We start from the raw sequence: 23677 nt of genomic DNA, 5'->3' as shown, positions 1-23677 counted from the left end.
ATTTTCTCTATCGCTGCAAGAAAAGCACTGGTGTTACTAATAACACTGAGAATAGGCTCTGTTGCACTCAAGCGCCTGAGAGTGAGCCAAGGAATTTATTACTGATTTATAAATATTACCTCCGCCAAGGAGGCTATGCTGTCACCCCAGCCCCTTTGTTTATCAGCAGGATTACTGCACATAGTTCCATGAAACCTGGTGGAAGGATGGGTCCGGAAAGAACCCATTAAACCTTGGAGCAGATCTGGACAAAGGGGAAAATTTGAGAATTTTATTTTCACTTTCTTAAACATTGCGACATTGGTGTTCTTTTGACCTTTAGATAAATTCCCATGAAATAATGAATTGATCTTAATTTGAAAAAAATCTCTTATAGGGGAGAGATATCTTTGATTCTGTAGGGGTTGTGTCAGAATTTTTTATTGTATTTGTATAGTGCCAAATCACAATATCCAGTATCTCAAGGCACGAAAAAAGAGAACAACTCCCTCATTAACTGGAAGAAACCTGTAGATTCAGACTCAATGTGGTCATTAAAAGACCAATGACATTTTGGTGTTACTAACAACAACTGAGTGACTCAGAAGGCACGATGAATATACTGTGATCTCCAAAATATTGTTCCATCAGAGATACAGTATTGAATTGTCTTGAAACATCTTATTCTCTCCAGTTGTCATTGCTCACACACAACAAAAGACCAAAGTGTTCTTGTGCACAGATAGTAACAAGGATTTTCCTACTACTACTGACACGTTGAATTCTCTTGGCCGTGCAGACAGTAACATGTCTAGTAGCTCCCTGATGCATGCACCACAGTGTGTGTGTGTGTGTGTGTGATAGTGTGTGTGAGCCCTCCAGTTGCCCTCACAAAGCCCACTCAGGCAGACTGACACAAGTCATCTGCATGCCTGGGTAAAGGCATCATCATCATCATCATCATCATCATCACCAGCAGCATCATCATCATCATCAGCAGCAGCATCATCATCATCAGCAGCAGCAGCAGCAGCAGCAGCAGCAGCGGAGGGGCGGGGAGCTCAGATCCAGTAGCGACCACCGACGGACTGGGAGAGTCTCTCCTCCGGTAGCATCAGCTCACACACCACCCAGGGAAGATGGTCGCGGTGCAGACGTCCCCCACCCCGGCCCCTGCGGCGGAGTGGATCTGCTGCCTGGATAAGAGGTGAGTCGTCTCCACGGTACAGCTCCACGCACGATCCCGCTGTTTTCAACCCTTCATTCATCCGCGTCAACGTGTTTCATCGGGAACCGGCGATTGCTGCGTGCGTGCGTGCGCGAGTGTGTATACGTGTGTGTGTCTGTGTGTGTGTGTGTGTGTGTGCGCGCAGTAATAGCGTAATATCGTGTCATGTCAAACCCTCCCGTGGTTCCCAGCGGATGCACACTCCTCATCGACCTACGGTAAAAGCTGCAGAGCAACATCATCTCACACCTTTTTAGGAGATCCCTGCTTTTCCATCTCCTCGGTCACAAAGGCGTCGGTGGCTTCGAGGTTCACTGACACGTCTGTGCTGTGGAAGATGGCTGATGAGGCGCACATGGTTTATGTCTGTGGGCTTTAAATCAAACCGCTTCGCTGTTAAGAATACAAACCACTGGGGCGTGTGCGTTAGTCATCACATGGAAATAAGGATCAGAGGCACAGGTCCCCCATCATTCACAGTTGGTCTGCTTCCGACTGAACTGAACAGGTAGCAGCACCTGAACCGATGATGATCAACATCTAATGGTTGCTGTAAGATTTGAGCCTCTGCTGACACAAAGGGTTTATGCCTGGTGTCCAATAGAGATGACTGGCTTTCAATGACTAAATGAAGAGGCAACTGTGCACCAATTACTGGAAGTGGGCAGATGATACATCTCACACCTAAAGAGAAATCAATGATCTAAGACATACACCCCACTGCTCATACACCCACACATTCTGGACACACCTCACTGTGACACATCCTCGTGTTACCCCTGGCAACCAGAAGCTACCATCTTGTCTGCTCATCCTCACCTGGAATACGAGTGGGTGCATGCACTTCTGTTTTGTCATTCATAAAAAGAAGCCGCAAATTTGAAAAAAGCACAAGGAGAAGGTGGCCTCTCCAAACATCTCTCAGTTCACTTTAGTATTAGAAAATCACTGAATATTCACATTTGAGAAGCTGAACCCTCTACGATCGTGGGCATTTTTGTTTTCTGTAAAGACTTAAAATGAACATTAATGCCAATAAGTTTTCTGTCGATTGAGTAAATGATCAGTCGAAAGCTTCTTTTTTCAGCTTTACATTTCTGTAAAACATAATGACCACAATATTATTGTGTGACGGGTGTGTCTTATTATGCTCTGTTGAAAAATCTGGAGTTTTAGATGACAACATCAATATATATATACGTATATATATATATATATATATATATATATATATATATATCTTAAATCAGATGCAGCCTATAAGCAGTGGGTGTCAGTAAGAGCAGGTTAAGTCCTAAGAGGAACCCGGACAGGATGTTATTATCGAGCACCGAATGCTCCTCAGCTAAATGCGCCTCTTATTCAATCAATATCCAGCAGCCTGTGTGTGTGTGTGTCTGTGTGTGTCTGTGTGTGTTTGGGAGCTTTCATCTACAGTGACTGTTGATGTGAGCGAGTGAGGAATTAGAGGCAGGGAGGGGGGAGAGTCAGGTGGAAGACACGAGGTTAAGATACAAACCACTCTGATATATCTGTCCGAAGACATTTATTGCAAGTGACTGTGAAGTGTGTGAGATAAGATCTGAATTGTTTTGTTCAGTGTCGCCCGAGCAAGGTAAAAGACAGCCCAGTCAACACATACACCCCCACACACACTCACACGCACGCACACGCAAACACACACTTTCTGACGACATACCAGGATAAACCCATTAGGCTTGTAAGTTAAACCTAGTATTTCCTCCATGGAACATGTAAGTTAATTTGCAAAGATGTCAAGGGCTGGATGAGTGATTTGATGACTTGTTTTTAAAAGAGTAAATTGAAGAGTGAGCAGTGTATACAGTGATGAATATTCAATGTTTTAACAGGATCTCAGGTTGTTAGTGGCGATGCAGATTGGTGTTGAAAGAACTCTGCTACAGTAACATTTTAATCTGCCACAACAGGAAACATGTTTGTGTTGACATTTTGGTCAGCCAATGATTTATATTTGTTTTACTTCCCCAGATGGAGGTTTCCTAAAATATTCTGAAGAACCTTCTGGTGTCTCTCTGTTTCCTCCGCAGTGTGTGGTCTATTTGTGAATCCTCTGTGTGTGTGTGTGTGTGTTTGTGTGTGTGTGTTTGTGTAGCCATAATTTGTGGTTGAAAGCTGAGATCTTTGCTGACATGGGCACTGTGGGAGGGCGGCGGAGTAAAGGAGAAGTCAAGGAGGAGAGAGAAGGGCGATGGAGGGAGGGAGAGGGGGATAAGGTGAACACCTCTCAGGTCACATTGCTTGTACACCAACGGGCGAGGCAGATTCCACCAGACAGGCAGGAAGCGAGCGAGCGCGTGCATGACAACGAAAAGAGAAAGAACAAAACAACGAGGCTTTGAGCAGAAAATCGGAACTGACAGATCTTAGCCGTTTCACTGCAGACGGAGAGGTGAAGGGTGGCGCTGGTGCTGGATCCTTTAACCCTGCAGAATCAACGTCCATGTTTCTCCTTATTACAGAGTGGGAGTCCCCCTGTTGAAACCATTAACCCAGCGCACTGTGGGATACGACGCTCTGTTGAAGCACCGAGGCAGTAGTTGGGTGATGGCAGGATGAGTCAGAGACAAGAATAAAGGGAGAGAAACACAGGAAGAGAAAGAAGAAAAGACCTGTTTGTAATGGCAGATGTTGTGGGACTGGGAGACATGTTTGGCAGTGCAGCCCTTTAAGCACAGTCTGTTTATCTGGGAGTAAGGTCCCAGCTACTGAAGACAATCTGCTGCTTTGGAACACAAATATATGTGTGTATCTCTGTATGCACATGTGCATGTGGGTTAAGAGGGAGTCACCGCTGCCTGTGAGCTTGCAAAACATAATAAAGGGATCGTAATGGCATGATATATATCTGAGGATATGGATGGGAGGGGGCACACACAGCTTGTGGCAGTAATGGAGAGGAGAAATTAGGGAGACATTTGTCCATTTCCTTCATCCTGACAAAAAACTTGCAAGTCTGGACGGAGATGGAGATCAGAGAAATATTTAGTGGAGTCAGGGGAAAAAGAGGAGGAAGAAGAAAGCTGGGAGCGGGGGGGAAGGAAGGAGCTGAGGGAGGATTGGAGATAGGCAGCCTCCTGTCGGTGAAGGAAAGAGCCCACGCTGCATTAGGTATTCTGTATGAACACACACACACACACACACACGTGCAAGGCTGAGTCACGAGCAGAGGGGAAATAAGTGAATGAATGGGGCTAACTGCAGCGTGTGTTACTCTCATACGATTTAGTCTTCCTTCCCCCCCCTCGCTCTGTAGTTCCCTTTCCACCACATTGCAGAGTAGAACGTTTAAGCTCTCAGATGAAACTTCCGTGTGCTCTCTCGTGTCTGTGTGTGTGCTCGTCCTGATTTCCAGCAATGACGCGCTTGTGTGTGCTCAGATTTAAGCGTATTAGAAATAGCTACCGAACAAATGAGATCTTGCATCAACACCCCTGTGGGGGGTCTGAGCCAAGCGAAGTAACGCCTGCGGCTCTCTACTGTTATCGCTGAGGCACCAGACTGAACAATGAACCACACGTACACACACAATCACACAAATCCGTAGACAGCAATAGTACACCACCGATTTTTCATGTTTTAACATATTTACTGGTAATTGCAAATGTTTAACATTAATACAAAGCCCATTCCACAGCACAGTATGCATTTTTGATTGATTTCCTATCCTCCATCACAGTTGGCAAGTTACATCATGCAGTTAAACAAACACTGATGTATCTATTTGACCCCTAATATAAGAGCTACTGGTGTTTGTCCACAGGCCCACTGAGCGCTCAGGAGAGGACGTGGACATTATCCTGACCAGACTGAGAGAGGTCAAAGCGTTCAGGAGGTTCCCGTCGCCACTTCTGGTGCAGATCTGTGCTTCTGCCTTCTACGAATGCCTGGAGAAGGGCATCACGTGTACGTACACAGTCAAACACACCAACACACGCTACAGTTGGATTAGGAGACATTGCTATGCTTTAGAGAATTAAACTCTTCTGTACAGATGAATGAAAGTCGGGCTGCAGAAGATCTTTGATGTCTTCTTCTAAGAGCTTTTAGTGGGATGCATTGGAATGCAAAGCACTTGGTTCAGGCTAATTCACATGTGCATGTAAACCATACAAATGTGATAGGATGTGAACTCTGTGGGTTTCTGTATTGTGGAGCCAGACCAATGTCGATCCGCTACAGTTATTAGGTAGTAAAACATTTGTGATACAAGTAAATCTATGTACAGTGCACCAACCACACCATGGCAATTTCCAATAAATGCAAATATACGTGGCAATAAAAATAATTCTGATTCTGATTCTGATTCTGATCTGTGTGTAATATAGAAATGGCAATGACTCTAGATGTCATCATGAAACCATTTGAAATTGTTTATTAGATTTCCTTTTAATCACAAATATCCCAAGAAATACAAAACACAAAATATGTAGAATTTGAAAAATAATACACAAAATAAACATATTTTGGAAAATGTAAAGATGAATTGATATCTTTTCTGCATTGGTTATTCTGTATAATGCAAACGCACGTGCTAACAGCGATATGTCTGTCCTGGTTTACTGTATTGAATGTATTCTGACACGCTGTTACTCCACTGTTTGTAGTGTTTCGACAGGGAGACATCGGCACCAGCTGGTACGCCGTGCTCTCGGGTTCCCTGGATGTTAAAGTGTCAGAAACAGCCAACCACCAGGTAACATCATCAAATTCAATTCTTACTGCTCAGACTGGAGCTACAGACACCATAACCTGCTCATGTTCTGTTCCTGTTCCTGTTGCGTGTCAGTTCTGCGTTTATCCTGTGATTCATTTGAAATTAATCTTGGTTCATGGACACCAATGTTAAGAAAATTCCTCATGGCTGCCATTTACCTATTCCCCCTTGTACTATATTCTATCATAAACCTCTCTGTCAAGCTCCAGGTCCTGCAAGACTCCCTTCACTACCGACTTTGTTTTACTACATTAGTTTATGTCTGTCAGCTGCTTAAATACACCGCAGCAAATCTGCCATGGTGCAGAAAACAAGTCCATTGAGAATCGTGCTCTGGCGCTGGCTTTATACCCTTAAAGTGAGAGCTTGAAAATAGGGTTATAATGTAAATATAGAGGAGGAGAAGGACATGTGGGCGAAGAGAGGGAGAGAGCAAGAGAGGATTTGTTTCTCGGGGAAAGACAGAGATAAGGAGCCTCCCCATTGTGAAACGTCCTTTTCATGCACTGTATGTCTCCCTAAAGTGCCACCACTGGCCTAGTTTCTGTGGCTATATATGAAATGACAGTTTGGACAGCTGAACAAAGGTTTCCATAGCATGCAAAGTATTTGTCTAAATCAATGTACAGTGTGGATATACTATGTGTGTTGTGTATGTTTGTGTGTGTTTACATTTCTCTAGCCTGTCCAATTAGTTCCAGCACCTAGAGCTATTTTCCTTACAGTAGCCTCTCATATTTGAATTCATTTGCATTCATTTCCATGTATTAATCCGTCTGCTCACCGTGTCTGTCCATGATCGTTATGAACCTTAGGCGTATTGATGATTATAACCGCTCCAGTGTCTCAGTGAGTTTAGTGTTTCATTATACTGGTATAAAACAGGACCACATCACTGACAGATGAACACATGTGTTGTGTTTGCGTGCAGGATGCAGTCACGATTTGTTCACTGGGGATTGGGACGGCGTTCGGGGAGTCGATCCTGGACAACACACCACGCCACGCTACCATCGTCAGCAGAGAGACCAGCGAGCTGCTGCGCATCGAGCAGAGGGAGTTCAAGAGCCTCTGGGAGGTGAGAGGGAGAGAGAGAGAGAGTGTGTTAAATACAGTTTGGAACTTCATGATTCCTCATTAACTCCCTTTTCGAGACAAACACGCATTGTAATTGTGCTTTTAACCACAAGAGGGCTGTCCACCACAACTTTGCTTTTTGTTCCCCTAATTGGATACAGCCCTCAGGTGACATGCAGCATTGAGTTGTGTGAGTACAGTGAGAGAAGGGATGGTGTAAATACATTGTGTGTGTGACACTGGATTGCTACTGAAGCATTATGCATCCAACCAATCCTGATGTGTGGCTCAGGTATCTATTGGCTGATATGAGCCTATTTTACTGTGTTGGAATGAGAAGCAGTTACACAGGAGCCTGAGGTGATCTTTTGAAATGTCTTTGAGCCAGCGTAGATTAATTTTTTAATAAATAGATATAGATAGAATATATTTGTTCATAATCTGCTGAATATCCTGAGTGGTCGCAGTTAAAATGTCAAATCCTGGCTTGCCTCATGGCAGATATTGTGAGGTCACTGCACAGAAATCCAGTGTAAATAGAATGTTTCTCAAAAGAGCACAAACCTCCCCAGCAGTCCCCTTATGAAACCACATTTAAAATCACTTGATCCAAATGTTTGATTTGGATCCGCACCTAATTCCACATGCTCATAAATATCAGTAATAATTATACTCCCTCAGATATGACAGATTTCATTCATCAAGATCCATGAACTATTCCCTGAGAAGTTGATAAAAAAGTCAAAAAATGCTCTCACAACGTTCAAAGTGATAAAGAATTCCTGAATCCACATTATCTGAATGCATTTCCATCTTTAGATATTGTGGAAATCTGTTCAGCAGTTTTTCCATAACCCTGCTGACAAACCAATGTAACCTCTCTGGGCTTCTTCCATTTTATTAAATAACATTAGTTCCTACATATGTACTTTTACTGCTATAAAATGTCAGTAGGATCCAATTTTTCAGAAACTAATGACCAAAATGCTTTTTATTGAAGGTGCCATTGGTATATTACAGATATAACTTAAATCATTAAAACACATTTAAACACATTTGTATATTAGATCAAAGAATTCATGATGAGCAGTTAAGATATTGCAAACAGATACTATATCATACCCCCCTCATGGTAGAATAAAAAGTACTTAGTAACATGGACTCTGGCTTCATCTTTAGGAGTTGGCAGTGTGGTCACTGCCTCTCTGTGGGCCTCCTGGTTGAGGTCACCATCTCCATTCACAGGGTCTCACTTGGAGAGGAAGTCCTGGCAGAGCGGGGGGTCACTTCACTGTTGCTTCCCATTCAGCACCCGGACCCTCTGCTCTGCGCTTTATTCAATCTGTTATTTTATATCGTCAGATCTGAAAGGTTCTATTTTCTTTTAGACTGAAAACTAATTTAGTTTTTATCTTTGGTTTTTCCACAAACACATCATTCCTCTAAACTTAGTGTGACAACATAATATAATACAGTTGCAAGATGACTTTTTATTTCTCATTATGCGCAAAACATTAATTTTATGTGTTCTTCTTTGACACTTCTGCACCTCAAAATCAGACTCCAAATCCACCCGGATACTTTTAGTAAGCACATCATTGACTTTAAAGCAGTCGGACAACTTTATAATTATTCCCTAGGTCTAAAAACAAAACAAAAATGAGGCATATGTGGCTTGAGTTGCTGCTCTAATAATCTGTGGTATCTTTTAATTAAATTAATAAAAAAATGAATTTATTTGTATAATTTATGATAAAAATAATGGCCTTCAAAATAATTATTACTAAATGAATTAAAAGGAAAATAAATTCCATTTGATTCCACAGGAAATGATAAAAGCAAGATAAGACAACAAGTGATTATGAAAGCGTGGGCGCCAGCCATCTTGTGTGTTTTGTTTGTCGCCTAAGTGCACTCGGTTTCTCACTGTGTTTTCTATTTCAGGACAGTAGACATGAAGCAGAAAACATAGCCCAGGGTTGTCCTGCTTTGGATTTCATTCAGCTCATAGTAAAAGGATGTTTGTGTGTGCTTGGGTTAATTTGTGTGTGTCTGCGTGTGTGTGGTGAGTGCTATAAAGCCTCAGGATGAATGTAGTCATGTGTTTGATGAAAGGATGAAAGAAAAAAGCGCTGCTCCATAATTCTAACACTAAGTGGCAGTGAGGTGAATAAACAGGGTGTAGATGTACAACAGCTTGTTCTTTCTGATGGATATGTGCAAATAAACAGTGTGTCAGTCTGATGATGTGTTGCCCGGCTGGTTGACGCACATTCATCCCTCTGGCACGTGTCCCAGGTCAAGCTGGAGATCCTGGTCATCCTGGAGAGTTGTATATGGTTTTAAAGTGACGAGAACACAAGCTGTCTGTGGTAAATCATTCAAAACGTAAGATTAAGATTTACCTTTTGGTTTCTCAATGCACTGGGCAAGTAATTTGAAAAAGGCACACGTAATTAATTCTGGTAGTTTTGGGCAAAATAATCATAAAATGTGACATAAAACTGAACAGGAATCGTTTCCTTACTTGAAACGTTGGCAATTAAAAGAGACACATGCTGCTGAATATCCCAGTAAAATTAATAAACACAATAACTCACTGACAAAAATAAATATTGAGCTGATGATGACTACAATAAAGTTTATGATGGCACAGGCTACACTAATAAACAAACACTATTTTTTATACTTGAGGGTTTAATTAATATAAATATTAGAGCTGAAACATTTGATTGTATGAGAAGTACCTTAAGATTTAATTAAACTGTAAAGTTACATCATCCTCCATATTTTAAATGTTTTTTACTGCAAAATCTAGAAATGGCCATAATATATTAATCTTGCAGATGCATGTGACCATCTGATGTTACAATAATACCATCAGTAAATTGGGCTGTCTCCTGACCATTACTGTTTAGTGGTAATCCACCCTGTAGTTTGTGCGTAATCCTGCTAGTGCACAGACAGACAGACGCAGACTAAGTCTATTTATGCGTATATCATTTCACAGTAGTATACTAAATAGTATAGTATAGTATAGTAAGAAATACTGTGTATATATAATGAAGTCCAGAAGGCAGGCCAAGACTAACCTAGCCCTCTCATCCCATTTGTTTGTGTTCAGCATGAAGGAGAAGACTTGGCCCTTGTTGTACAGGACATCTGTGCTATTGTTACTATAACACAAATTTGTAGTGACTTTAAAGATAATCTTCCTCAGACCTCCTGTCTACTGTCATCCTGGTCTATAGAGTTATACGAAGTAAAAGAGAATAAAATTTCCATATCAATGTCTTTTCACCCAGCTTCCTTCCTTTTTCCTCGCTCCCTCCCTCCTCACTACTCCTTTCATTCACCTCCTCTGGTTGCTTTCTCCGTCTCTCCCTCCCTCTTTCTCATCCACCGCCGGAGCAGCCCAGTCATACGGCGACTGAGATCACCGTGGTAACCTGCCAGGGGTAGAGTGGTTCGGTTCTTGGCGAGAGAGGGAGAGCGGTAGACGGAGAGAGACACTGAGGCGACTATGTGACAGGAGGAGAGAGAAATAGAGAGAGTAGCTTGTTTTGAGCGGGATGCTGTCCTGTGGCTTGTGTGTGGGTTGGAGCGGAGCAGAGGGCAGCTCTCTGGAGTTCTAGGCAGCTGAGTGTGTTTCCTCAGGTGAGTCCTGCTCCTCAACTGTCTGTGTAGTCTGGGCTGTGTATGTGGGGAACATAGTCCTTCACTCTCAGTTTCTATACTTTATGTAAATGTACGTTGTTGTTGTTGTTGTTGTTGTTTTTTCAATATTTGTTATTGAAACCTCCTGAGATGGATGTGTCTGTAATATTGGGCTCTGGTCAATCATCTGATTGTCCTCTTGGTTACAGAGAAGTGGTGTTTGTGTCAAAGGGAACAGAAAACAGATGTCCACTCTGTCTCCCTCTCTCTCTCACAGTGTGTGTGTGTGTGTGTGTGTGTGTGTGTGTGTGTGTGTGTGTGTGTGTGTGTGTGTGTGTGTGTGTGTGTGTTTATGTGTCTGTCCTCAGAGGGCATGGGTTGCTTGGTAATGACCTTGCAGATGACCAGTGGCACTTTCAGGCTCATAATTACCTGCTGTGTGTATTTAATGTCTCTGCAGTAGAAATGAAAACACAGTTTATTATTTATAACAACTGTAAGAGCAGCATCTGTACACACAGCAGCATTGGTTGTTCTCATTAACCCCGGCTTAAATGCTGCTGCTGCTGTGTGTGTGTGTGTGTGTGTGTGTTTGTTTGAGTGTTATATAATGTTAGTTGTTCTGCATGTAAATGATCTTGGTTGTACAAAGGGCTTTGTTTTGAGGGGTATTTGCTGGGCATGTGTGTGTCTGTGTGTAAGTGTGTGTGTGTGTGTGTGTCTTTGTGTCGACATGTAATGACTTTGACATTTTATAGCAGAGGATGTGGTAGAATTGACCCGTCGCAACAGTTGAGGTGTAAATGTTTTTTAATCTGACAATGGCTGAAAGTCCCTGTGTGTCTTTTTGTCTTTTAGAAGCATCGTCAGAGCCTGGCTGGCCTGCTGGCCCCCCCTTATGGAGCGATGGAGAGTGGATCTAACAATGACAGTGAGCACGCACACAGACACACGCACACACACAAACACGTATGCACAAACACACACACACATTGCGGCTGAGGAGGGCGAGAGGGTCGTTCACTAACCAGCAGGTTGGTGAATTGATCCCCTGCTCTTCCACCTTGCCCCTGACGGCTGCACCGACACTGGGTGAATGGTGTGTGATAGAGAAAACGCTGCATATAAAACAGCTGTATGAATGTGTCTGTGAATGGGTGAATGAGGCTTTTACTTTAACATCCTTTGAGTGGTTGTGAGACTGTGAAAGCACTGAATATATTCAGTCCATTAAACATGAACACAAACACTGAAATAAAAGAAACACTGTAAATGTGGCTGATACGGAAAAAGCATAAGGTGCTTTTATGACTCTTATTACTTGAAAGGGAAAAAGGAGTTCATCATGTTTTATTTAATGAATAGAGTGTTTCAAGTGCTCCGTCGTCTTTTTTACGATCCTCTATACCTGTTTCCCACCTAATCCTCGTGCGAGTTGTTTTCTTTCATGTTTCAGCATTTAGCAAATAAGCGATTTAATAAATGGTTTGTGTATTCTGCAGAAGACTTCAAATGCACCGTGCTCATGCTCATTTTTGCTCCTCAGGACTCACAGACAAAGACAACATTCACTCCGACTCGGCAAACAGAACTCACAACAAGGTAACCACCCACTCTGCCTCACAGTCGTCTTGGCTTTGTGTAAGAAGTAACAATAACAGTATCCTTGAAATAAGCCCTGGTTTTTGAGAACTGGGTCTTTCCTCTCGGCAAACACGAAGCATGAATGAACCAAACCACCGTGGCTGGGCAGCCTCAGTTTGTCTTTGATTCCTCGAGACCTCTGTACTTGTGTGAGAATATCTGTGTTGACAGCTCAGTATAAAAATATGTATTTATATCGGCCAGTAGGTTAGTGATGTGTGAAGAAACTTGATTAGTACATATGTTGTATGTTGTGTTGTATGTCTGTTACGAACAGCATGATAATAAGAACCTAGTTTAACCCGGAGCACAGTGTCATCAAAGCGAACACCGCTGCGTACGCACATGTTTCTGAACCAATCAGAATGAAAGAATGGATTTTTTAAAGGTGCGTGTGTTTTTTCTGTGAAGTGACAAGTGAGGACTCACAGCTGTGATCCTCTGTACTTATTCTAATGCTAACTAATGCATGCACATAGAAGAAAGATCCCATCTGCTCAATTAGCATGCCTTTCTTTGTTGTTTTCAATAGCATTTGTGTGTGTGTATGTCGGTGTGTGTTTGTATCAGTGTGTGTGTGTGTGTGTGTGTGTACACATCTGCTGGTCTCTTCTGTCTGAGATGCAGGTGGGATCTGCAGGGTGTTTGCTTATATGTGCAGTTTTTTGACTACACATGGGACGGACATGTAGACATATACTTTCAAACTAAACACACAGTGTTGGTGGGACAGCCAGGGGGCGCTGCGTCCACACGTCCTTGTAAATGCCTCAAGAGAATCCTTTCGCACATGGACTCACAGATGAACTGATTAGATTTGGATTTTCAAAGGTCAAAGTCACAGCAGCATCACTGAATGATTTTAGGCCTCTTGAACATGATGTCTAAAGTCTGTCTTGTCACTTGGACTCAAAGATGAATCCATCCTATTTCAGGGGTTAAAGGTCATTGTGACCTCAAATTAATCTGGAAAAAATGTCTCTGGATTGAAAGTAGGTATAACAGAGCGTGGTGGTAAATCTAGTCTTTTAGATGTGGTTTAAGAATGGTTTTACATAAATGTTGCAGCACAGAGTAAGAATAAAGGATTGTAAGTGTTGCCTCTTGGATTCAAATGAACACCCCCTCACTCTGCCTCCCTGGTGTTTGGCAGATTCCCTCAGAGAAGCTGCAGCGAGCCGGTAAGGTTCTACGTAACGCCATCCTGTCCAGAGCCCCGCACATGATTCGAGACAGGAAGTATCACCTCAAGACTTACAGGTAGGATCATCTACAACCATACAGACTGGGTGTATTTTTTACAGAATTTTTATTTAAAAATACATGGGCTACTATTAATGTCTCTGCAGTTTACTGTTTGTGTAACCACATGTTTTTTGGTTGTGTATTGCAGACAGTGCTGTGTGGGCACAGAGCTGGTGGACTGGCTGGTGCTGCAGAGTGCATGTGTGCTCACACGGTCCCACGCTGTCGGGATGTGGCAGGCGCTGCTGGAGGAAGGGGTGCTAAACCATGGTAGTTAACACTTTGGCTGTTTTTATGACTTTCTCATCATGGTGCATGCCGTTAAGTTACTTACATCACATAGTTGCCATGATGTACTGCAAGGCATTTCGCAAACCTCTGCCACAAATCAGCTGGTTATTACTTTGCACATCGTTTATGCTTAAATTCTAATTTAGTGCTTTTCAAAGTTTGAGGGTTTTGAATCTGAACATCAATGTTAAGATGAATTCCAGAGGGTTAGAATTAGAAGTTTTAAAGCATGAATATAAAATATAGATTTTGTCTTGATTAGATTCACAATCTTCAAAGATGATTTCTGGAATTAGGTTTTAAGATGATAAAAAACAAACAAGAAACAACTCTGTTTAAATGTTTACATGTGTTTTTTGACACGTGTGTTATTGTCGTCTTGCACTTCAGTGGACCAGGAGCTCGGCTTCCAGGACAAGTACCTGTTCTACCGTTTTCTTGATGATGACGAGGAGGACACGCCGTTGCCTAGTGAGGATGAGAGGAGGGAGAGTGAGGAGGAGCTGCCGGAGACCATCCTCTTTGTCGCTCAGATTGGCCCCGACGCCCTGCTGCGCATGATCCTCAAGAAATCGTTAGTCAGCCGATTGTAGTGCAGCATTTACATTACACTAGCAACACATTACGAGTTGATATAATTATATATATCATATACATTACACATTACATTAAGGAAGCTCATTTCACCATCCCTACTTCCTGCTGCTTTTTATATGTAATTTACTTCTCTATGGCAATATTTTCTGTTTTTCATTCATACTGTAGAGAACCAAATCAAATCTAAAACCATTATATAGCTTCATCATTTCACTTGGTGATAATACTGTATGATAAACTGAATGTTATATACAGTTTTATCATAGTGAGTATTCTTTAAACCACTTCAGCATTAAGATGTGTCATCTGCAATATCCTCAGCATGATGAGTGGTGGAGTGCATGCATGAGATGTTGGTGAGTTCATTCTGACTAACCCCTGTGTGTGTGTGTGTGTGTGTGTGTGTGTGTGTGTGTGTGTGTGTGTGTGTGTGTGTGTGTGTGTGTGTGTGTGTGTGTGTGTGTGTGTGTGTGTGTGTGTGTGTGTGTGTGTGTGTGTGTGTGTGTGTGTGTGTGTGTGTGTGTGTGTGTGTGTGTGTGTGCGTGCGTGCGTGTCTCTCTCCCTAGGCCTGGTCAGAGGACAGGAGATGACCTTGAGATCATCTACGATGAGCTGCTTCACATCAAGGCCTTAGCTCACCTCTCCAACACTGTGAGTCAGCCAGAGGCTACTCTTCTCTTTTTAAAAGTACTGGTTTAACTCACCAGCACCACATGGCACCGTTTTTTTTTGTGAGTTTAAGAGTTGAGGGAGAAGCTGGTGTCACAAGCGATCCTCTGAACTAGTTTTTAGTCCCACTGACCACCATTAACTGTGTTTTGTGCTTTGCAGGTGAAGAGGGAACTGGCAAGCGTTGTGATTTTCGAGTCGCATGCAAAAGCTGGAACCGTGTGTGAGTTTTCACTTTGAATGCATTTTTGTTTGTGTAGCAGTTTTGCTGTAGGCTCCAATTTGAGCTATTTTTCTGTATACACATAACAACCGGATTTCAGATGCGTGGGCTGAGAAGCAAAATAAATTTTAAGAGTAAAGAACACCCACCTACTAAATAAAAAACTCCCAAGATATGTTGATATTTTTACACATTGGGATTAAAGCTTGCTAAATTAGCATTTCCTGTTTTCATTATTTCCTGTTATACTGTTACACACATGAGGTATGATGAGCATCTTTGATGTAACAATTCATTTGTAGACACTTGTTTGCGATGGACATTGGAGATAAAGATGTCCTCAGGAACATTTAGTCAGACTCCAAAATATCAAAAAATATGTGTATCATGTCTGTGTGTTTGGATATTCCTCTCCTCCCCCTGGGGAGAGAGCGCCTGTGGTTTGAAGTCCTCTGGTGTTCAGGATGATTAAGAGGTTTAGTCACGTGTGTAAATGTCCTCTTTATCTTCCAGTGTTTAACCAAGGAGAGGAGGGCACATCATGGTACATCATCCAGAAGGGCTCAGTCAATGTGGTGATCTATGGCAAGGTGTGTGCGCGCGTGTGCATGTGCTTCAATGCATTCACCCACCTACATGGTTATGTTTTCTTAGTTTTTTTGCATATGAGCATTGTTCCAGGTTTCTGCTTCATTAGATGATATTTCCTCTGTTTGTCCTGATAAGATTTGCTGCTCATTGTGTCTGAATGGATCCCAGCAGCAGTTTGCTGGTGTTTCCCTGTGAGGCCGGCAATCACCAGTAGAAACTTCTCGTGACTCATCATATGATTAAATGGCTTCAGGGATTGTCCCCATACACAAATTCACACCACACAACCACCAGACAGGCACATGCACTGTTCGTGTTCATGTGTGCACACGTTGATCAGTCTTTTACTTTACATGCACAAAGGTATTCTGCACATACACATTGGTATACATACGCATGATTCATCTCAGTCTAAAACTGTCCTGCTCCTTTCTGACTGTTGCTCAGGGCTGATAACTAGTGAGCTGTTTGGGTTTGAGCTTTGTTTATATCTTATATCTTGTGTGTGTGTGTGTGTGTGTGTGTGTGTGTGTGTGTGTGTGTGTGTGTGTGTGTGTGTGTGTGTGTGTGTGTGCCTCAGGGTGTTGTGTGCACACTCCACGAGGGCGACGACTTTGGGAAGTTGGCGCTGGTCACAGATTCACCTCGAGCTGCCTCCATTGTCCTGAGAGAGGACAACTGCCACTTCCTGCGTGTGGACAAGGAGGACTTCAACAGGATACTAAGGGTGAGAGCTGGACTTTGTCCTGACTTATGGAACACACACAGGGTTACCCAAACATCCAATCACTCCAAAGTGTTCACAGAGTCAGCAATGAACCAACTATTTCAACCTGCAAGTCAAAATGCAGATATATCCACTGTACTCCTTCTAAATGAAAGGAAAATCCCATAAATTATATTATTCAGTCTGTCAAAGCTTTGTGCTGCACTGTCTGGTACTGCTGTACAATGGTTGTCTCCCCCCACTGGTATATAAGGTGTATTACATGTAACCTTTTAGAATCCCATGGTTAATCTGGCTGTTTTTAATACTTTAATAATAATAATAATAATTATTATAAGAAGAAGAAGAAGGATAATAATAATAATACATTACATTTCTATGGTGCTTTTAAAAATGCTCAAAGACACTTAATATAGGATTGAAAAATAATGCAGAATAACTTTAAATACAAATCACATGCTATATAGATGATTTCGATTAATCCTTCATACACAACATCAACATTTTTTTTCCCTTTGCCAATGTTTGACATCTGTCTTTCAGCACAACATTACCTATATGACAAACACGTTTTTCTACTTGGCACAGAACACAGAACTTGATTTGATCACACCAGCGTGCAGTGACACTGTGTTGTGTGTTGTGTGTTGTTGTTCCTGCAGGATGTGGAGGCCAACACGGTGCGTTTGAAAGAACACGAACAAGCCGTGCTGGTGTTAGAGAAGAGTCCCCGAGCCTCCACCATGGGAAGCATCAAGTATGTGTGTGTCTAGAAGCACATGTCCGCATGTAGAACCAACAAATGCTCATACTGACGTAGCTAGACGTAAACAAAAAAGCATATGTGCCAATCCCTCTTTCAGTTTTGCTTTAAAGTGTTGATTTGTTTTATTGCGACACTGTTGAAGGTACACTGTGATATCAGGAATGCCAGAGAAGATTCTTGAGCACTTCCTGGAGACCATGAGGATGGACATACATCACAATGATCCAGGTAGCCAGAAGGAAATGATGGATTGGATTTTAAAAGATGGTTGTTGAGGATGTCTTGTGTCATACATTGCATATAACTGTATATTGAGAGCTCTTTATATTATTGAACTATCATATTTTGCCTCTGAAACATCACACTTCTGTTGAGCCCAGGTCATTTATTGTGATATTATGTTGTAGGCCATGGATTTATTTAATGAAATAAGCAAACTGTGAGTTTAGGTTTTTGTTTACCCTCAAATAAATCCTTTAATTGAACCCACAAACACTGATGTTGTTATTCATATCAGAGGTTGTGTAGGCCCAAAATCACATGGGTTACAGTTAAAGATGGAAGATTAGATAAATATGATGAATGGCTTTTTCACAATCTTTTTTTAACCTCTTAACTCTCTTGCACTTCATTTCCTTTGTTTCCCCTCTGACTCTCTTCCCTCTCTTCCCTCTCCTGTCAGACCCAGCGGTGGACGATTTTGTCCTCATGCAGTGCGTCTTCATGGCCAACAGCCAGCTCTGTCCTCTGCTCATGGCACAATATCCTTTCTGCCTTCACGCTCTCTTGCTCTTTCTGCCCCGGTACTTTCGGCATTTCCCTTTTAAAACTCACATTATATCTGTGAAACCCATTTATCAAGTGCTCTGACATATCAGAACAGGAGCCAACATGTTATGTTGACAGCATGTCAGCGGTGCCAGTTGCAGCTCTGCTTGTGGAAGCGCTGAAGCAGCAGTTTGCCATCCAGCACTAATGAGCTGCTGACTGTCTCCTCACCTCCTCACACCATAGTAACAAGTTGTAATCCCAGACGAGAAGGTCTTTTCTTGTTGTCTTAGTCATTGAAACACAAGTGCTCAGCTACTTGTGTTCTACAGCTGCTGCAACCATGATTACACAATATAAACAATAAACAATGCCCTCATTTTTATTGACGGATGCACTGAAGTTAATTTATTACAGCCACAGACTGTTTCTAAAGATGGACGACATGTCTCCACTTCCTCCCACTCTCTGGAAATTAAGCCAAAATATACCAGAATACGAGCTCTGCCATCTTTGGAGTCAGAGTCTTCACAGTAGACTCTGGGATGGAGCCGCAGCAGCAAGGTCTCACCGACACACGTGCTCGATCAAGTCAGTCTCACCGGTCAATCAGGACGTTTCACTCCATTCTAATAGCATCAAATAACTAATTAAAACCAATCTTGCCAGAATTTTTTTGGGGTCAAAGTCCCATTCACAATCTATCTTTGTATTCATCTTTAACCTGGTGTGCACCTACCATGCGCCCTCTCCGCCCGGCTCTGAGCAGGAGAGGCTGGAGTATGCAGTGAACAGTAAGAGGAGGGCCCTGGTGATCACCCTGCGCTGGGCCAACACACACTCGTACCTGCTGCAGGAGGAACCTGCCGCACTCGCCTTCCTGGAGGTAAACCAGAGCAAAGTTTCAAAAGTAGTAAATCACACCACTTGCACGTGTGATGATTGTGCTTCCTTCTCTCCGTCTCTTTGTGCAGGAGTTGTACGGAAGTCTTTCAAATGACTCTCGGGTGCTGAGAGCTCTGAAAGACTTAGTGCCTGACCTGGAGAAAATCATCAAATTACAGTAGGTTTTCAGCTCCCACGCATTCAAGTTTTTATGTTCCAACCCCACTTTAATATGTTCATTGCATCTTTATTTCTACACTTCTTTTACTTTGTAGTTCAGAAGAATCCAAAGCAACGAAAAAGGTACGTTCAGACCAGTGTTTTTAGAAGATGCTGCATCATTGTGATGCAGATACTCACAAGTTGCTCTTTGTAACTTTGTCAGAAAACCCTATTACGACAATTCAGCAACGGAGAGGAAAGGCTGCAAAAGAAACAACCCATTAGGAATCACGACGACAGTAAGTACAGAAAATTCAAATCTTCACTATGATCTCACTGTATCTAATGTAGGACTTGTATTCCTGTTTTGTTTGTTCTGGATTAATGAATCTTCATCTTGGACATTTGATTAATTCACCAGATGTGATCACATACCATGTAATTGTATTTCAGCATATTTTATGTTTTTGTTTGTGTGTGTCTGTCTGTGTGTGTGTGTGTAGTCCTACTAAAGGTCTACTGCAGCGATCACACATACACAACCATCCGGGTCGCCGTGGCAGCAACAGGAAGAGAAGTGATCGCTGCTGTGGCCGACAAACTTTGCACCACAGAGGAGCTGGTGTTGGTCCACCTCAGCTCGGCTGGTGGTAAGAACACTGAATGTTTGTCTTTTCAGCGGCTTCTTGTACAATAATGTACCTTAAAAACTGATCCAGGATGTTTGAGGTGTCTTTAAGTAAATGTTGGGACATATCTGGGTCCTGCTTCTGAGTGATCTCCCTTTATGTTACAGAAAAACTAATGTTGAAGCCAAATGACGTGTCAGTGTTTTCGACTGTGAGCATCAACGGGCGATTATTTGCCTGTTCTCGTGGACAGCTCACCAATCTGGTAAGAAGACATTTTGATTGAACTGATTTATAGCACTAAGAGTATTATGCAGATGTTGCTTTGGTGCAATTTTTTTAAAGCATACTGGACAAAGAGCCTACACATCAAATACAAGTAGAGTTGGAAATGGGATAACTGCAAACTTGGACAAAACCACATGTGTCAATGTGTCCCTTTGTGTGTGTGAACCTCTGCTCCCTATTTATATATTTGTTTTGCTTGTGAGTTTTAATGTGCTTCTGTTGTTTGTGTGTGTCTCAGACTCCTCACCCTGAGCAGGAGGGCCCCACTGCAGGATCCATGTCGACCTTTGAGCTGATGAGCTCTAAGGACCTGGCCTACCAGATGACCATGTATGACTGGGAGCTGTTCAGCTGTGTGCATGAGGTATCACACGCGCACACACACACTGAGAAATACCTCAGGCCAGTGGTGACCAGATTACAATATGTTACAGGCACAGTCTTATAGTCTGATAACAGTTTGGATCATACATATGTAACCTTTCACTCAAAGTTGGCATTTTACAGGACCTGTCCACTAGATGAAACTTTAAACCTTCTCCTCCCGTCTCCTCCCGTCCCCTCCCGTCCCCTCCCGTCTCCTCCCGTGTCCTCCCGTCGCCTCCCGTGTCCTCCCGTCTCCTCCTGTCTCCTCCCGTCTCCTCCCTTCTCCTCCCGTCTCCTCCCGTCTCCTCCCTTCTCCTCCCGTCTCCCCTCAGCACGAGCTGCTCTACCACACGTTCGGTCGGCAGAGCTTCAGGAGAACCACGGCGAATTTGGACTTGTTCCTGCGGAGATTCAACCAGGTTCAACTGTGGGTGGTCACTGAGGTGTGCCTCTGCGGACAGCTCAGCAAGAGAGTCCAGCTCCTGAAGAAGTTCATAAAGATAGCTGCACAGTGAGTAGGACCTGCTGAAGACTGTCACGCGCTTCACATGCACGTCGGTGTAGCACACATGCACTCAGAGGAGGAGTTCCTTCATTTCTCCGCTTCATTTCTCGATTGTGTGTTTATTTGTCTGCAGCTGTCGAGAGTTCAAAAACCTGAATTCGTTCTTTGCCATTATTATGGGGATGAGCAACCCAGCTGTCAGCCGACTGAGCCAGACGTGGGAGGTAAAACATCTTCCTCCAGAAACGCATCGATCTCCAACCTCCTTAACATCCTCTTGTTGCTAAACTCACTTATACTCTGGACTCTGTTTATTGGCAGAAACTCCCCTCCAAGTTCAAGAAGTTCTACGCCGAGTTTGAGAGCATGATGGTAAGCTCCCAAACAAAAGTGGCTTTTGATTATGTCTGTAACAAGTCTGTTCAGCTTCACTACAAAAGAATAATGTAGTTATTTACTGTGAGTTGTATCTGGTTGTATGCAGAGTTACACAGTTTATAATCAATGCACGTTCCATTCACCAGAATTAACAGCAGAAATATAATAAACATAGAGTAGCTAAAAATCTTCGTGATAAAAACTGATAATTTGACGTCACCATATAATCTTTATTCTTGCACCTCATACGCAAATAATTATCTTAATGCATAAGAAAACTAGAATCGCTCTCATTGCAGTGACAGTCTTGTAAATTCTACTCCAAATTCGATGGTTTTTTTGGGGCATAGTTCTTAAACTATTGAATATACACAGAAAGTATGGACTCCCTATTGAATCCATATTATTTCCACTACAAACAGGTGGTAGTTATGGGTTTGAATCCCTATTTGCAACAACTTTCAAATCCGCTAGATCCAGATAATCAGACGGATCTGCACCAAATTCTGATTTTTTCATTAAGATTTATAAGAATGTCTTGACAACCTTATCTTGCAATTTTGAAGAAAGTGATAAAAAAATTCCTGGATCTGCACTTGAATGTAATGGTTTATTTCTTGGCCCATGTTCCAAGTTTCATGGAAATCTGTGAAGTTCTTTTAAACATTATCTCAGAGATAAAATCTTACTGCGTGACCAGATATCATCAGTGCTGAGAAAGAAAAGCAAATAGTATTTTTGATCATCATGGTGAACCAATCTCATGTATTAGATTTTAACTCTGTCACTTTGTTTGTTAACAGGACCCATCCAGAAACCACCGGTCCTACCGACTCACTGTCACCAAACTGGAGCCGCCGATCATACCCTTCATGCCCCTCCTTCTCAAAGGTCGGTCACTGTGAAGGTCGATGCGTCTCATTACATCTGTCTCTGTGTCTCATGGCAAACATTGTGGGACAAACATGGCCGCCATTCATTCTAATTATTTCTCTTCAGATATGACATTCACACACGAGGGCAACAAGACATTTATTGACAACATGGTCAATTATGAGAAAATGGTGAGTTTCTGTGCCAAAGAAAAGGCTAAATTATCTTTCTTAAGGATAATAACAACAACATTAAGAATTTGTACTAATAATACTCAGTATCTTAACAGTGTCATATTTTTCCTCACGTGACTCGACCAATATTTGTATCTCTTTATTTCCTCAGCGTATTATAGCTAACACGATTCGGCAAGTGAAGCATTGTAGAAGTCAACCTTTCAGTGAGTTCGACATTATTTATCACCTTTGTTTACTGTGTTTTATTATCAATCCTTCAAATGCTGTTTTCTTCTTCCTCTCCACTTCTTCCTGTCGCTGTGTCAGATCCCGACATTTGCCAACCGAACAAAAACCAAGCCGAGGTGCGAGGCTACGTCAGGAAGTTCTGTGTGATTGACAACCAGAGGGCGCTGACGCAGCTCTCCTACCGGCTGGAGCCTCGGCGGACATGAGCTCCAGACCTCCCACCGCCATCGCCTTCTCTGTGACGTCCGCATTACAAAAAAAAACAACAACAACAAAGACAGAACACACATGTGACCTGGATAGAAATAACACAACTTGAATTATCAGTAGCAAATCACAACAGTAAATGACTTAAGCACTGTCATGGACTCTTGTGGCTCCAAGACTTATACTGTGCCATTAAACGCCTCTTCTTCTTCCTGGACAGACAAACTGTTCAGCTGCTCTCCCGTCGCCGTGTCTCAGCCCACCCCCCCCCTCCCAGACTGATGGTTTATTAGCTGTCGCTGTTTGGGACCTGTTAGATAGAACTGTAATGTATAGAACTTGAATCAATATCCTGCATGACTGAACTTCATAGGCTTTGCGTTCTATACAGTGGATTTCTATCGGAGTGTCCTGTGATGTTGTGCTCCCCCCCCCCCCGACCCCGGATGAGCCTTGTTTACAATATATAACTGTACCTGCCTGTCAAGCGAAAGCATTCTCGTGACGGCCCGACTCAGAGACAGAAAACACAGAGGAGCCCACAGACTGTAGTGAAGACTCCTCCTTTCCCCTGTTGGATACACAGATGAACTTCACACGTATTTACTCCATAACCTACATGAGTCTGTCTTTAGGATTCAATGTCCTTTAGGTGAATATCGATGTCCCTTAACTAGTCATAGAATTCCAAAGCTACTTAACAGAGTATTAGTCAGATTATTGCCCAAATGATATCGAAAA

The 23677-nt window shown here is 42.6% G+C and overlaps 1 protein-coding gene across 3 annotated transcripts; it reads left to right on the top strand.

Annotated features, from left to right (window-relative positions):
* Positions 1–1118: 1118 nt before the first annotated feature.
* Positions 1119–22935, top strand: LOC133018234 (rap guanine nucleotide exchange factor 4-like). Of its 3 annotated transcripts, none has more exons than XM_061084555.1 (30): positions 1119–1186; positions 5010–5152; positions 5854–5942; positions 6895–7041; positions 11556–11628; positions 12244–12263; positions 13495–13601; positions 13735–13856; positions 14268–14451; positions 15041–15125; positions 15306–15366; positions 15880–15956; positions 16538–16684; positions 17347–17441; positions 17593–17678; positions 18133–18211; positions 18954–19104; positions 19193–19281; positions 19379–19406; positions 19489–19564; positions 19769–19915; positions 20062–20159; positions 20421–20546; positions 20881–21059; positions 21187–21277; positions 21375–21425; positions 22235–22322; positions 22431–22495; positions 22650–22704; positions 22808–22935. In XM_061084555.1, exons 1-30 carry the CDS (start codon positions 1119–1121, stop codon positions 22933–22935), a joined length of 2955 nt encoding a protein of 984 aa, XP_060940538.1. The 3 variants fall into 3 exon arrangements, with proteins under 3 accessions (XP_060940538.1, XP_060940536.1, XP_060940537.1); XM_061084553.1 differs by having other exon boundaries at positions 12244–12267; positions 13445–13601; XM_061084554.1 differs by having other exon boundaries at positions 12244–12299.
* Positions 22936–23677: the final 742 nt, after the last annotated feature.

Source organism: Limanda limanda, chromosome 13 (assembly GCF_963576545.1).
Source record: "Limanda limanda chromosome 13, fLimLim1.1, whole genome shotgun sequence".
Lineage (NCBI taxonomy): Eukaryota > Metazoa > Chordata > Actinopteri > Pleuronectiformes > Pleuronectidae > Limanda > Limanda limanda.
Note: the sequence above shows the minus strand (reverse complement) of the source record. Positions and strands in the feature narration are given on the sequence as shown.